This window comes from Catharus ustulatus, chromosome 8 (assembly GCF_009819885.2).
Source record: "Catharus ustulatus isolate bCatUst1 chromosome 8, bCatUst1.pri.v2, whole genome shotgun sequence".
Classification (NCBI taxonomy): domain Eukaryota; kingdom Metazoa; phylum Chordata; class Aves; order Passeriformes; family Turdidae; genus Catharus; species Catharus ustulatus.
In genome coordinates this window covers 6,565,580-6,578,398 of record NC_046228.1, presented here as the reverse complement: position 1 = coordinate 6,578,398, position 12,819 = coordinate 6,565,580, and the positions used below count along the sequence as shown (strand labels likewise).

At 42.6% G+C, this 12,819-nt stretch overlaps 1 protein-coding gene across 1 annotated transcript in view; it reads right to left on the bottom strand.

The window, feature by feature from the left end:
• Positions 1-9,730, bottom strand: part of PDZD8 (PDZ domain containing 8) — a 52,113-nt gene extending 42,383 nt beyond the window's left edge. Inside the window, exon 1 of the mRNA XM_033066379.1 lies at positions 8,729-9,730. Coding sequence (XP_032922270.1) covers positions 8,729-9,627 — 899 coding nt within the window. The 5' untranslated portion in view covers positions 9,628-9,730. The remainder of the gene's footprint in view (positions 1-8,728) is intronic.
• Positions 9,731-12,819: the final 3,089 nt, after the last annotated feature.

Sequence of the window (12,819 nt, the reverse complement as noted above, 5' to 3'; positions counted from 1 at the left end):
ACTGTTGACAAACACAGGAAGGGTTTGTGAGGTTAATTAACAGGAAAGATTCACTCATGGCAAGTTACACTTAGGACTTGTGATTGCATTAGATAGAAGCAGCTGCTCAAATTATGAATTTGGATACTTTCTCTAATTTGCCCTTCATTCAGAAGAACAGAGGAAAAGAAAAAAAAAAAATCTGAGTTTTTGTAATATTCTTTTAGAACAATACCACTGCCTAACAATGCTGATCCCACCCCACCTCCCTTTGTAATTCACTCGGCTCTTTGCTTGGAAACATGAGGCCTGTTTAGTTTCTTCTAAAATATTGCATCAAGTTTTGTTAGCAAGTACACAGCTATTCTTAAAAAAAAACCAAAAACCCAAACCAACAAAAACCCACACATCTGTTGAAGTTTTTAGGAACTATTCACCTGGCCAGATCATCCAGAGGTGACCCAAACACCACCAGGAAGTCCAGTGCCATGGCACTGCAAGACTGGGGGCTTCCATTTCTACTCCTCCCATTTGAGCTCAGGCAAGCAGCAATAATGGTTTAATAATTATTTATACCATTTAATACACAAGTGACATTCATGAAAAAGCCCATTTTAATTTTTATTAATCAATGGGTTTCCTTTAAGATACTACATAAAAAACATATGACAGGAAGTTTTTCACAAGTTTAAGCATATTTAAAGCATTTTACATAAGTGGTAGTAGTTACTACCAGTATTACTATCTTCATTTCACTGCCAAACACCACAGAATCTTGTACTTAATGCCACTATAAGAGTAAATTTTAATATTTGTACACATTTCCTTCTGAGTGAGCATTTTTCACAGCAATGTTGCCATTTACACTGATGCAGGAAAATATTCTGCTTGGCATTAGGGCTCAGTTAGGAAAGTCAGGAACAAAGTATGTAAGTGTTACTATTCCCATTAGATATGGTGAGATAATTTTTAAAAGACAAAGTAAGAAATAATACTTTTGAATTTGCATCTCAAACTGTCCCTGTAAATTTTTCAGACAGAGTAACAAAAAATTGCCAAGAAATGAATTCCCAAATGATTATCCTAATTTAATTTTATGCAAGTCATATCTAGCAATTAATTACTGCATGTGACTGTGTGTAACTATCATCAGCTGATCACTGTCATACACTCTATTTCTGACAGAGCTTTATGACAACTGGTAAGCCTTCAAAAATGTGTGAACTGTAGTAGAATTCCTCATGAAACAGCTTTAGTGGAGAGGGCTGGGGACACTGCTGCTCTCAGGCCACTCTGCTGAACTCCAGCAGCCTGAACAGGGGAATTAAGGTGTTAAGAAGGTAAGTTTTACCCAGTAGTTTTAAGGCTAAAATGAATTAGAGAAGCTAGTAGATTAAAAAAAAAAAAAAAAAAAAAAAACTAAGCAGTTCTCCAGAGCCCAATTTAGCGTTGAACACAATTTCTGTGTTTTTTTACCTCATGAAATTTAAGGCTTTCCCTCTCTTTTATTCTCTGCTACCTCCAGCATCTCCTGGCAGTTTGCAGAGCTGTGTTTGGTGGCCACAGACAGGTCTAAAACCCTGCCAGCCTCCAGCTGTGTCTACAGCAAACAGTCCCGAGGCAGGGACTCAGGCAGGACTCCACAAGGAGTCCTTCCAGCAGGAAGGGTGCTTAGGGAAGCAGATATACCCAAATGGGTTTGGGCAGGTGTAGGAGAATCTTCATCATCACACTGGATCATTGCTTTTTTTCTGGATTAAAGGATGGTTTGAGATCAAAGTTTTCTGTAGTTCCACAATTCAGGGATTTTAACAGACTGGAGTGACACAGATTATCTATTCATGTAACCTGCCTATGTGGGTTGCTAATTTCTCCCCATACTGAGTTTAGAAAATAAAGCTTATTAATCCTAGAAGAAGTGTTAAAGTCTTCTACTATACTCTCAAGAAAAAATAGTATCAAGAATTCCCAAATGTTGAAAACGGTTTTAAATGAAACAAGTGTGAACACGAACTGTAAACACAGGAGCACACTGGGTGACTTTAGGCCATCTCTGCAGGAATGCAGAATAAGCAGGTTCCCACAGAAAGCCAGAACATGAAAGGACTGGCTCCAATAGTGAATCCAGCAGCTTGAGGCTGAGCTCCCCCAGCATTGCACTGTTCTACCCCACTAAAACCTCCTGTCCTTACCCAGGCTGTGTGAAGAGCTTTCTGATCAAGTGTCATTTATCAATAAAAGCTTAACTGTTTTATGCATTTAATATATATAAACAGGTTTGACAAAAAAGACTCCTACATTTTTTTCATCCAAGGAGTTACTAAGAGCTATACAACTACACTGCAAATTCTGTTTTTTTCATTGAATTAATCTCTTTCAGGAAAACCCAGTGTTCAGGTCCATGTGACAAGTGGGGAACGTGAAACATAGTACCTATGCACAGTCTAAAAATCATAATATACCTGTAGAAGGTGTTCAGGTGTTCCGTTCCAGAGCCTGAACACACCTCCCTGCTCCAGCAGACAGGCTCAGAACCAAATCCAGACATTTCTTAGGTGCCTACAGTTCAGTAAAATTATTAACTCCTATATGATCTATACTTTGAAAAGTTACCTTTAAAAAATTAAACGCTACTACTGCTCATTTCATATTTCATTTAAATGCATTGAAAGCAACACAAATTAGGACAATGGAATAAAAAGCTCCATTTCACTGAGCAGCATGATCAGTTCAAGATCAGAGTCCAGAAGAATAAAAATGTGGTCTCAATGCTAGTGCATGCAAAACACCATCAAGTACTGAATAAATCACAGCAAATTTTTCAGAGTCTTTATTCACTATTCACAGGAAAGTTCATTGCAGGACTAAGATCAAGTAACTTCTAATACAAACCAGCAAAGGATTAAATGAGGTATTTTTCTTTACATTATTATTGCACAGTGTTTTACAGACTGTTGCAAGAGGCTCTATTTTCATGTCAGACCAATTAAGCCTGTTGGATTTCTATCTGCAAAGGTAGACACTAATCATCCAAACATTTGACTTTATCCTATATCTTCATCCATCTCTCCCTCCAACTGAGATTTTCTCTTTGTCCCATACCTCTGGTCTCCCAATGTTTTCACTAATTCATCTCAGGTCAGTGATGTGTCAGTTCCTCACCCTTGTAGGTAAGAACAGAAAATGTATGATTTGTTGACTAAGCAGAGAAAAAGGCTCACTCTTAAGCTGAAAAGAATGCCACCTGTATACTGGGAAATGTCTGGTATGTAGCTGGGCACTCATTAAATCTGACTGTACTATGAGCAAGTTTCAAACTGGCATTCTTTCAGAATTCCACTTTCCAGTGGGAAAACTCATGAAGTGCTGGAGCTGGGGAAGATGACTAAAAATGTTTCAGAACCCTTAGAAGCAATGGGTTTGAACTTGCTAGCTACATAAGATTTACAAACAGACACTGTACCATACAATTTCATACAATCTGAAGATACTACTGACTACAGACAGATGTACTGAGTGAAATCATCACCACTTTGCCATTAGCAGAATAGTCTGTGCTGGTATCCTTCAGGGCAGTATGTCTGGGACAGTCTGAAAATCACAGTGCTGCTTTACCATCAGTTTTTGCAGAGCAGAAAAGGACTCAGATCCTGGAGGCTTTTTTAATGCTTTTGTACCTAAAATAGGTATGGTGTTAAAAAACCCAATAAATAGAACCAACAAACAAATCACTCTTTCCTTTCAGCAGCAGAAGGAATGAGAACTTCAAACAGGAGTGTCTTACAGATTTAACTAGTGAGAGATTCATATCAACTACAGCAGAAATGCACTCAAAAAGAAAAACCCTCCCTTTGCAGCAGCTACAGAGAAAGGGCTCTGAAGCAAAGACAAGATCACAGTCCCAAGACATGATTATTTCTGGTACTCCTGCCTCATCATATGAATAATATATACTTTTGTATCATTTTATACTTTTCCCAATACCTCCATTTCCTCATTATGAAGTAACTTCTATTGTAAAACACATTTCAAATCAATAGCTATTTACATTACTTCTAGGCTTAAGTTTTGCCCAAAATAGGAAGCTACTATGTAACTCTCAAATTGCATTCTGTAATAGTAAATAAAAATAGGCTTGTTTAATTGTTCTTCCCAGAGAAATTCAATATAGCCCCAGCTTCCAAGTAAAGCCTAAAACTATTTAACACAACTAAATATATTGCAAATGATCAGTTCTAAGGATAATTCATGTTGGAAGCACCCAAAGGAGGTCACCTAAACACCCAATACAGAAATGGTAGAAGCAGTGCTTTGTGAGAATACTTCTAAAGAAAAGAAAAGAAAGTTATTCCCCTCTGTGGCAGCATGCATTAAAATAAAACAAATGGTTTCTCAAGGCAAGCTAACATCAGTACAAAATATCTGTATTTTTTAATGCAACAAGCTAAGAAACAAAGTGTTCCTAAAATATACAGAACTGATCCACTGCTTAGGCAACACCTGGTCTGCTTAGAATCTGAAGAGAAGAACTTGTGAGATCTTTTATTTAAGAGGGGGAAAAAAAGGTAGCTTTCAGGTTTTTTCTACATCATTACTTAAAAAACACCAAGAAGTTAAATTTTGGCAGAAAGAGGACTTTACATATACACAATAGGCTCTGTATCTTCATTATGGCAAAGTGTATTTTTATGGCCTGGAAGGGATCCAAAACCCAAAAGCAAGATCAGGAGCTGTACAAAAGAACCAACTACACCCAACTATCCAGAAAGGCTGGACACAGCACAGTCAGTGTGCTGCTAAACCTGAGGTGAGGGGGAGGGCACAGCAAAGCTGTCACCACAAAGAACTTAATAAAAGGTTAATGAGCAAGTTAAAGCTCATTAGAGAACTAACACAGATGAACCCATGACTACTGCAACAGCACCATCATGCAAGGAGACACCTGAAATAGCCCTTACTCTGTGCCTCTAATCCTGAACATGCTGTGACAATGCAAGGAGCTGCAGCTTAGTGTTAATCAGTCTAAGAGCCACTATTAAAAGGACATGATAAAGTCAGAACCAATATGAACAGTGTCTAGAGCATTAAAGAACCATTTGAGTGTATACAATGAAAAGCAAAGGCTGGACTCAGATCACAAGACAAGATAAACTCCACTTTGTGCTGATAGTATCCATTGCCCTGGTCTGTTTAAAAGAAACCTACATGAAAACAAGGTTGTATTACATCCTCTCCACATCTGAACAAGACACTGCTCTGACTACCAAAATGTTTGCAGAAAAGCTGTTTGCATTTCTATTATAAAGCATCAAATACATTAATATTAACTACAAAAATTTAACTATTGCTATTATCAATAGAATTGCATAAATCCTTTATCAATTATGACCAAGAAAAAGAAAGTAAAACCCAGCCTACATTCACTGGATTTTACCAGCAGCCTTACATCTAAGGATTTACTCAAATTATACTACACAAGACAGCAATTCCCATTCAATGGCAGAGCAGCTACAAAAATAGGGTGCTTTGCCAGACACAAACACATTTATTAAAGAGACAGAGAAAAGTATTACATGCTATTAGAGTAAAACACAAATTACTACTTATTAGTTTAGACACAAAGTGCAGCCCTTCTTTTTCAATTAGTAGACAATTGCTTTTGTGGAGAAAAATGTGTATAAAATGCTATAAAACTTTAAATGCACTTACTAAGCTACACTGCCTTTCCCTGCAGACTCATAGGAGTGCAGCAGGAATGCAAGATGCCCTTTTCTGCTTTCAAGGTACAGTTATGCAGATCACACAAAGTCTGTAGAAATGGATGATACAAAATATGATCTTACTCATCACTGCTGTGCTGCATAAATTTTGTACCTGACTGGAAAGAAACAAGTGTGGTGTACTTGTGTAGTAATTTAACTGTAGCAACAGAGAATGCACATATGAATATACATTTTTTAAATATAGTATTTTGTAACTAAATAACAGAGCAGGCCAGGATTTGTAACATAAACTTAGTTACAGGATGTTCAAAATCAACTACTGGCAAAGGTTCTCTTCATACACCATTCACCACTCAGTAATAACTTCTAGAAGTTGCCTAATGCAAAAACAAAGAAAATGGCATATTTTCTATGTTAATAAGCACCTTGAAATGGGATAAAACTCTTTTGTGGGCTTCAATGTGGAAGCCAAGAGAGTAGCAAAGTGCCCCTTTTAACCAGAAGTACAGAGAATTCCCTACACTCCCAAGTACTTTTGTTTACAATGTTGTAATCACTGCTATCCAGTTTTATTTACAAAGTTACTTCAGCAAGAGTAGGGAGACATCAAAAAAGTTTTGAACTACACATGGAAGCAAATACCATGTGCTTAAGGACATAGAGGGAATAGCAAAAAATTGGGATAGAATAGTCACATTCCATGTAGATGAGAAACTTTTAAGCCTTAAATAAGCTAAGAGGTTATTTAGCACTTGTGAAACTCCTGACTTTCTCCTATACATTCTTTGCTAGGAAATATACTAGCACACCCATAATCCCAGATCCAAAGTAATCTTACAATTCTGTTTAAAGCCCCACTTTTGCATCTTATCAGCAAGGGACTTGATTTTCCAAACCAGCTTTCAGTAACACCTGAACTCTCAGCTCTGCCACCACCTCAGAGTGTATTGTTACCACTCAGTTCTTGCCAACTTTGGGTATTCACCTGCCCAAACTCAGCTGGGATACACTGGGGATGAATTTTTATTTTCTGTGTTCCACAAAACCTTGGGCCACTGTGGACAGCTCAAGGTTCCCACCTGAAACTTTAAAGGCCATGTTACAGACAGCTGGAACAGCAATGACCTTCCTTCCTTAGGACAATTCCATCAGGGTGCATTGAGCTCTGTGTCCTGCCCTTCACAACACGGGGGTTGGAATGATACCTTCAGTACACAGCATAAAATGTAAAGGCCAAAAGCACCAGGTCAGAGCTGGACACTGCTTCACTGAACACAGCAGGCACCAGCCCAGTGTGAAAATCACACACTGCATTTTCCTTTGAAGCATTCAGAGATTCCCAACTCCTTCAACCAAAGAGAACATTTTAAGTTAGCTGTTAATTCTTCTTGGTTTTACATTTATGCTTCAAATATCATTCTCAGTGTCAGTTACCTTCTATCATCATACTTCTCATTACTGTCCCAGGCTCTGCACTCTGCTTCTTTCCTCACTTGCCCTTCCAGTCACTCACACATCTCATTCATTCTTTATGGTGGCAGAAAGTTTGAGAAACACGTGGAAAATTGAATATCTCCAACTAAATTATGGGAACACATCACTGCCCACGTGCATCTCTCAGAGGCAAAGTGAAGATGTCTGTCTTCATCTGCTGGAGGGGAGGAGCACATCATCACAGGTTGCACAGGAACCCTAAAAACTTGTCTGGGGAGTGCAAAGTTCATTAGTTCTTTCTAGGTGTGCTGAGAGTGCTGACTCTGCACCATGACTGTGCTATCCCAACCTCTCCTTCGGGCTCCTCTCCACAGTTTACAGCTTCACTCTTTCCAAAACAGTAAGAGAATGGAAGCAAACTTGCTGTGACAGCTTCCCTGCTGTCCAGGGACTGCTCCCTTCTGGAGAGCAACTGCCTCAGAATTTGAAAGAACAAGTACATTAGTCAAATAAACCATTTATTGCCCTGTCAGAGCTATCTAAATCTTGGATATTTTAAAAATCCACTTTCAAGAGAACACTTATAAATTCAATTGCAAGGGAACCAGCTGAAAAGGCTTCAAAAATTACACCACTACAAAGCTAATTACACTTCAGAATTCAAATAGGCATTTTCAGTTACTCATCCCTCATGAATTTCAGGGAAAAACCTTATTGCAGAAAAATGTGATAAACAAACCTAAAATCTTTACTTAACACATAACAAAAGCTACACAAAACAAATAAAAGAGAAAGGAAACATGGTATCCTAAGAGTGGTAAGACAACAGAAAGGAAACACAGTACCTGAGCAATGGTAAGACATTCTGTATCAGTATCAGAGGATAGAAACAAAGCGAATATGCCTCTTGCCACTTCTGCTACAGAAGTATCAGTGCACATTTCATTATATTCACTATAGAATACAGTCTATGCTGCATTTGTAAGAGAAAAAGAAAAAAAAACCAACCAAAAAACCCCCAAAGGTTCCTCAGTTTTACTTACCACAGCAGTGGTGATAGTTCTCTTATCAACTTTCAGATTTCCCCCAAATTACTGAGGGAATTAAGCAGACCAGAGAAGAAGCAGACTGCCTGTATCATGGGATCTCAAAAACACTCCTTAGACAGTGAACACTACCGTTGATATTCAGTAATAATCACCTCACCTCCAGAGGTGAGCACCAGCCACAAGTGTTGCCCTGGTGGCTCACCAGTGGCAGAAGCTTGGGAGGACACCCCAAACACACACATTCTCCATGGAGCCATCCTCCTACCTCTTCCAAAGAGGGACAGCATGGTCCTGTTGTCACACACCTGACAAGATCCCCAAACCTTTCACACGTGTTAATTCTGCCACTTATACCCAGATGAGGGCACGTAACAACCTCACTGGGCAATGGCTTCTTCACCTGTTACAAATGGAAAATGAAGCTTCCACAGAAAGCCTCTGCCAGCAGACAAGCAATGTCCCATGCTAAATACACATTAGGAGCAAAACAGCAATTCTGCTGCACACCACCCAAAGCAACGCTGAGGACGCAGGACAACTCACCTGATTTTGTAATTGGGTAAGGTGTGCTTGCGCTTAATTACTTTCTTGAACTGGTTCACTATGATGGAAGTGAGCTGAGGCATGGGCCTCCCTTCAAACTGAGACTTCACCTCAAAGAGTATCACGGGGTCGTCCATAAAAGAGAAGAACCAGTGCGTGAAGGGCAGGCGCGTGAAGACCAGCTTCAGCTTCCCCATCACCCGGGAGATCTTCACGAACAGGTAGGCCGACTTGCCGAACACCAGGTCGGCATCGATGGCCAGGTGGAAGCCACCATTGTACTCCAGGTCTACCTCAAAGCCCAGCTCCTCGGGACAGCCCTCCTCATTGCAGGCCACCGGCCGGATGAGCTTCACGGACTTGAAGACGGGCAGGACATCGCCGAGAGAGACCTCCCTGAGGCTGAGCCCCTCCAGCACCTTCCCGGTCATCTTGGCCTGGAGCAGCTCCTCGAACTCCACCTTGATCTTCTTGATGACCCAGTCCCTGACCAGGGCAGTGTCCCTGAGCTCCCTGAAGAGGAAGAGGAAGATGGCATTGAGGAAGTGGCACGTCTCCTCGCGGGAGGAGGGGGCTGGAGGGGGCTCCGGCTGCGGCGACGGCGGCGGCGGCGGGTGCTGCTTGGGGCCGGGCTCGGGGCCCGGGGCGGCGGCGGGCGGAGAGGCCGGGATCGGGCTGGGGGCTGGCTCCGGGGACGCAGGGCCGCTGGCCGGCTCCGTGCCCTGCAGGTATTCCCTGAGGCCGTGCTCGGGCGCCACGCGGGCGTAGACGATGCCGCCGTAGGGTCCGTTCCCGCCGGGGGGCTCGGGCTTCCGCCTGTAGACGAGCAGGAGCTGCAGCAGGAGCGTGAGGCAGCAGCCGGCCAGCGCCGAGAGCAGGATCACGTACAGCAGCGGCATCCTCGGGCCTCCGCGCTGCCCCGGGCGCGCCGCCCTCACCGCGCCGCCGCCATCGCGGGGGTCGCGCCCGCGCCCCACCGGCGTTTAACGGCCGCGGCCGCCAGGGGCCGCCTCATCCGGGTCCCCCCCGCCGCCGGCCGCGGGGCGGGGCGGGGCGACAGCCAATCAGCGCGGCCGGCCGCGTCCTTCTCGCGCTCCGATTGGCGGAACCGGCCGGTTACGTCATGGCGCTGCGCGCCGCCGTGGCGTCACGGCGCGGTGGGCGCGTGCGCGCGGGGAGGAGCGGCGTGGGCGGGGCGGGGCGCGCGGAGGGGTCACCCGCGGCCGTGAGGGGCGGCGCGCGCTCCCGACAGTGAGCCCGGGGCGCGCTCCCGGGGACCCTCTCCAGGGCCGGGCTCTTCGTACCCGGCATAGTCCCGGGACCCTCTCCCGGGGCGTGCTCCTCGTACCCGGCATAGTCCCGGGACCCTCTCCCGGTACCGCTCCCCCGGTACCCGCTGCCCTGGTTTGCTCCCAGGGCGCAGTCCCGACTGCCGGGCGCGCTCCCGAGGCGGCCGAGTGCCGCTGTCCGGGCAGGGGAGGCGGGCTGGGCACGGTCCGGGTGACAAGGGACCGCTGTGGGTGGCACTCGGTGGCCCGAGGAGGCGGTGGCAGGAGAAGGACAGTCAGTGAGCATCTTTAGCGATCGGCGGCGCACGGGGATGGTGTCGGTGAGGTCGCTCCGGAGAGGGGCGATGAGATAAACTCTGTTTTCGTGGGCGTTGTGCGACTTCCTAGAAACCTCCTCGTTTCCTGCTGATGAGAGATGCTTTTAGCACGTTAAGAAAGCAAAACAAAAACCAAAAATCCTGCCTAGATGGCATTTTATCCAGCTCTGCTATTATTGGTGCTAAGATATAAATCTGTTTCCGTCCCCTTCAGCTAGCTACTTGTGCTTAGAAGTCGTCATTGAATGCATGAGGGAAAAAAACCCAACCCAACCTGTGGAGAAAATTAAAATCAGTGAGCGAGGATAGAAAGAAGAAATGTGAGATGAAGGCTACAGCATACAGAAGAAACATGTAACTCTTCAGAAATTTTGAATATTTTGAGAGGTTAACTCAGAAGATCCATTCAATTTCGGCTTACTGAATTGTCACAGAAAATAACCATATTTTTACTGGAAAATAAAAACATACATCCAAGAGAAACTCCTGTTGTTCTAATCCAGCAAACTCGTTTAAAGGCCAGATCAAAGCTGTATGTACTGCTGGAGAATGCGCTATGTCAGCTGTACATTGTTTTTCCAGGTGCTTCCCTTTGTCAGGGGTAGTCTTTTCTTTCAGTCTTGAAATAGAAGTTTTATGATTTCTGAAAGGCAACCACAATGGAGGAGAAAGTCACTTAAATTATTAACCTTGTTTTTCACACTGTTTTTTATGTTTAGCTAAATACCTAGCTAAATGTTCTTAGATTATGTTATATTTTAATAGAATAAAAGAAAACTCATGCTCACGTTGTTGGTTGTTTTTTTTCCCTCCAGAACTGCTTAAAAATGCAAACAAGAGGAGAAGAAAATGTGAAATTTTACTACCAAGAAGATAAAAGCTCTCTTTCCCATCCCCCTTTGTAAAGCGTGTGGGGTGGGAGGATTGAAAAGCTCTTAATGATGCAGCGCTGTGGTTTGAAACTAGAGATTCAGAGGATGAATTTTTTATAGGTCTTGTGACTGAAAGTTGAAATGCCTGGGTGTTTAACAGAGCACTTCTATAGAAATACCAGAGAGGTCATTAGTCCAACATTTGAGCTGCTCTGTTACGGGCCTTTACCGTGGCTAATACAGACATATGTGGTAATAATGGAAAGGTTTGGGATTTGCAACTAAATGGCTTTTCAGATAAGGGGCTAATCTATTCAAAAAGGCAATAGCAGCCTTGCTTTTGGGTCAGGAGGAACAGCAGGAGGATAAAAAAAATAAAGTCACGTTGCAGATGTCTCAATTGAGTATTTTCTTCTGTTAGACAAGCAGAATAGGGAATTTGGCACATTCTGTGCACCTGATGGCAGCTTAAGAGCCTCTGAAATGTTCACCTCAGTAATCGCTTTTCTTCTTCCCCGGGAACATTTTCAACAGGAGCTGTGTTATCTGAAAAGACACTTTAGGAAGCGAGAATCGGGCGTGTTTTAGCATTTTCAATGAGAATGAGAGAATGGAAGGAAATAGCAAATGTGTTAACGTGAATGCAAAATGACTGTGCAAAAATGTTATATAACACAGGATTGAAATAAAAGAAAAAATATTTGAATTTGTCCGGTAGAGAAGAAAAAGGAGATTCATGTTAATGCCATCTAAAAAGGGCCTTTAAGAACACATTTTACTTTGGTTTCCATTTGGAAGGTCTTTGCATTTTCTGGAAGTCTAGAAAAATAGGAAGATTTGTAGTCTCACCAGTTTCACCCTGGTTACACAGAGCTTTGTAAAACTCTGTAGAATGTACTCAATTGTTTACTCTTTGAATAGCTGGAAATTATTAAATAGGACTGAAGACATGCAAAATAAAAAGGCCTATATTTATACTGATCTTTAAGAAAAGCACTAGGAAATATTTTATTAAAAGGGATATTTTACCTGTATTTAAACAGGGAAAATACTCTTTTCATGTGTAAATCAATTTGGTACATGATGGCAGCAAATCACTAAGTGTAGATCTTCAAAATTTTGTGGGAGATTTCAACAATGATAGTGCACAAAGATTGCAAAATATAGAGAGTTCCATAATTGATAATAGAGAGCAAGTAGCATAAATTCTCAGCAGGGGTGTGTTTGAGGCAATTGCCCTGTTCTAAGCAGAGTGGTGGTGCCTTGGGAACATTTGTCTCAATTGATCTCACTCATGCCAGATCCAAGGATCACTGGGCTTTGGGAGCATTTTCAGTAACCCCAGGCAGCAGGACCAGGCAAGGTTTCACCCTTTAAACTTCATGTTGTGGCACCAAGGAAAGAAACATCCACATCACAATCTTGGAAAGGCAATTACAGATGGGGTGGGTTTCATTTTCTTCAGAATTGCAAAGTAGTCTAAAGAGATTGTTTTTCAAAGCAGGATGTTTTGTAATGAGTGGTTTTAGCAATTTTCTTCATCACTGCACTGGAATTGTTGCCTTCTTTTGTAATATCTGTTGGCAAAATGATTTCATTCTTTCCTGGGCCTC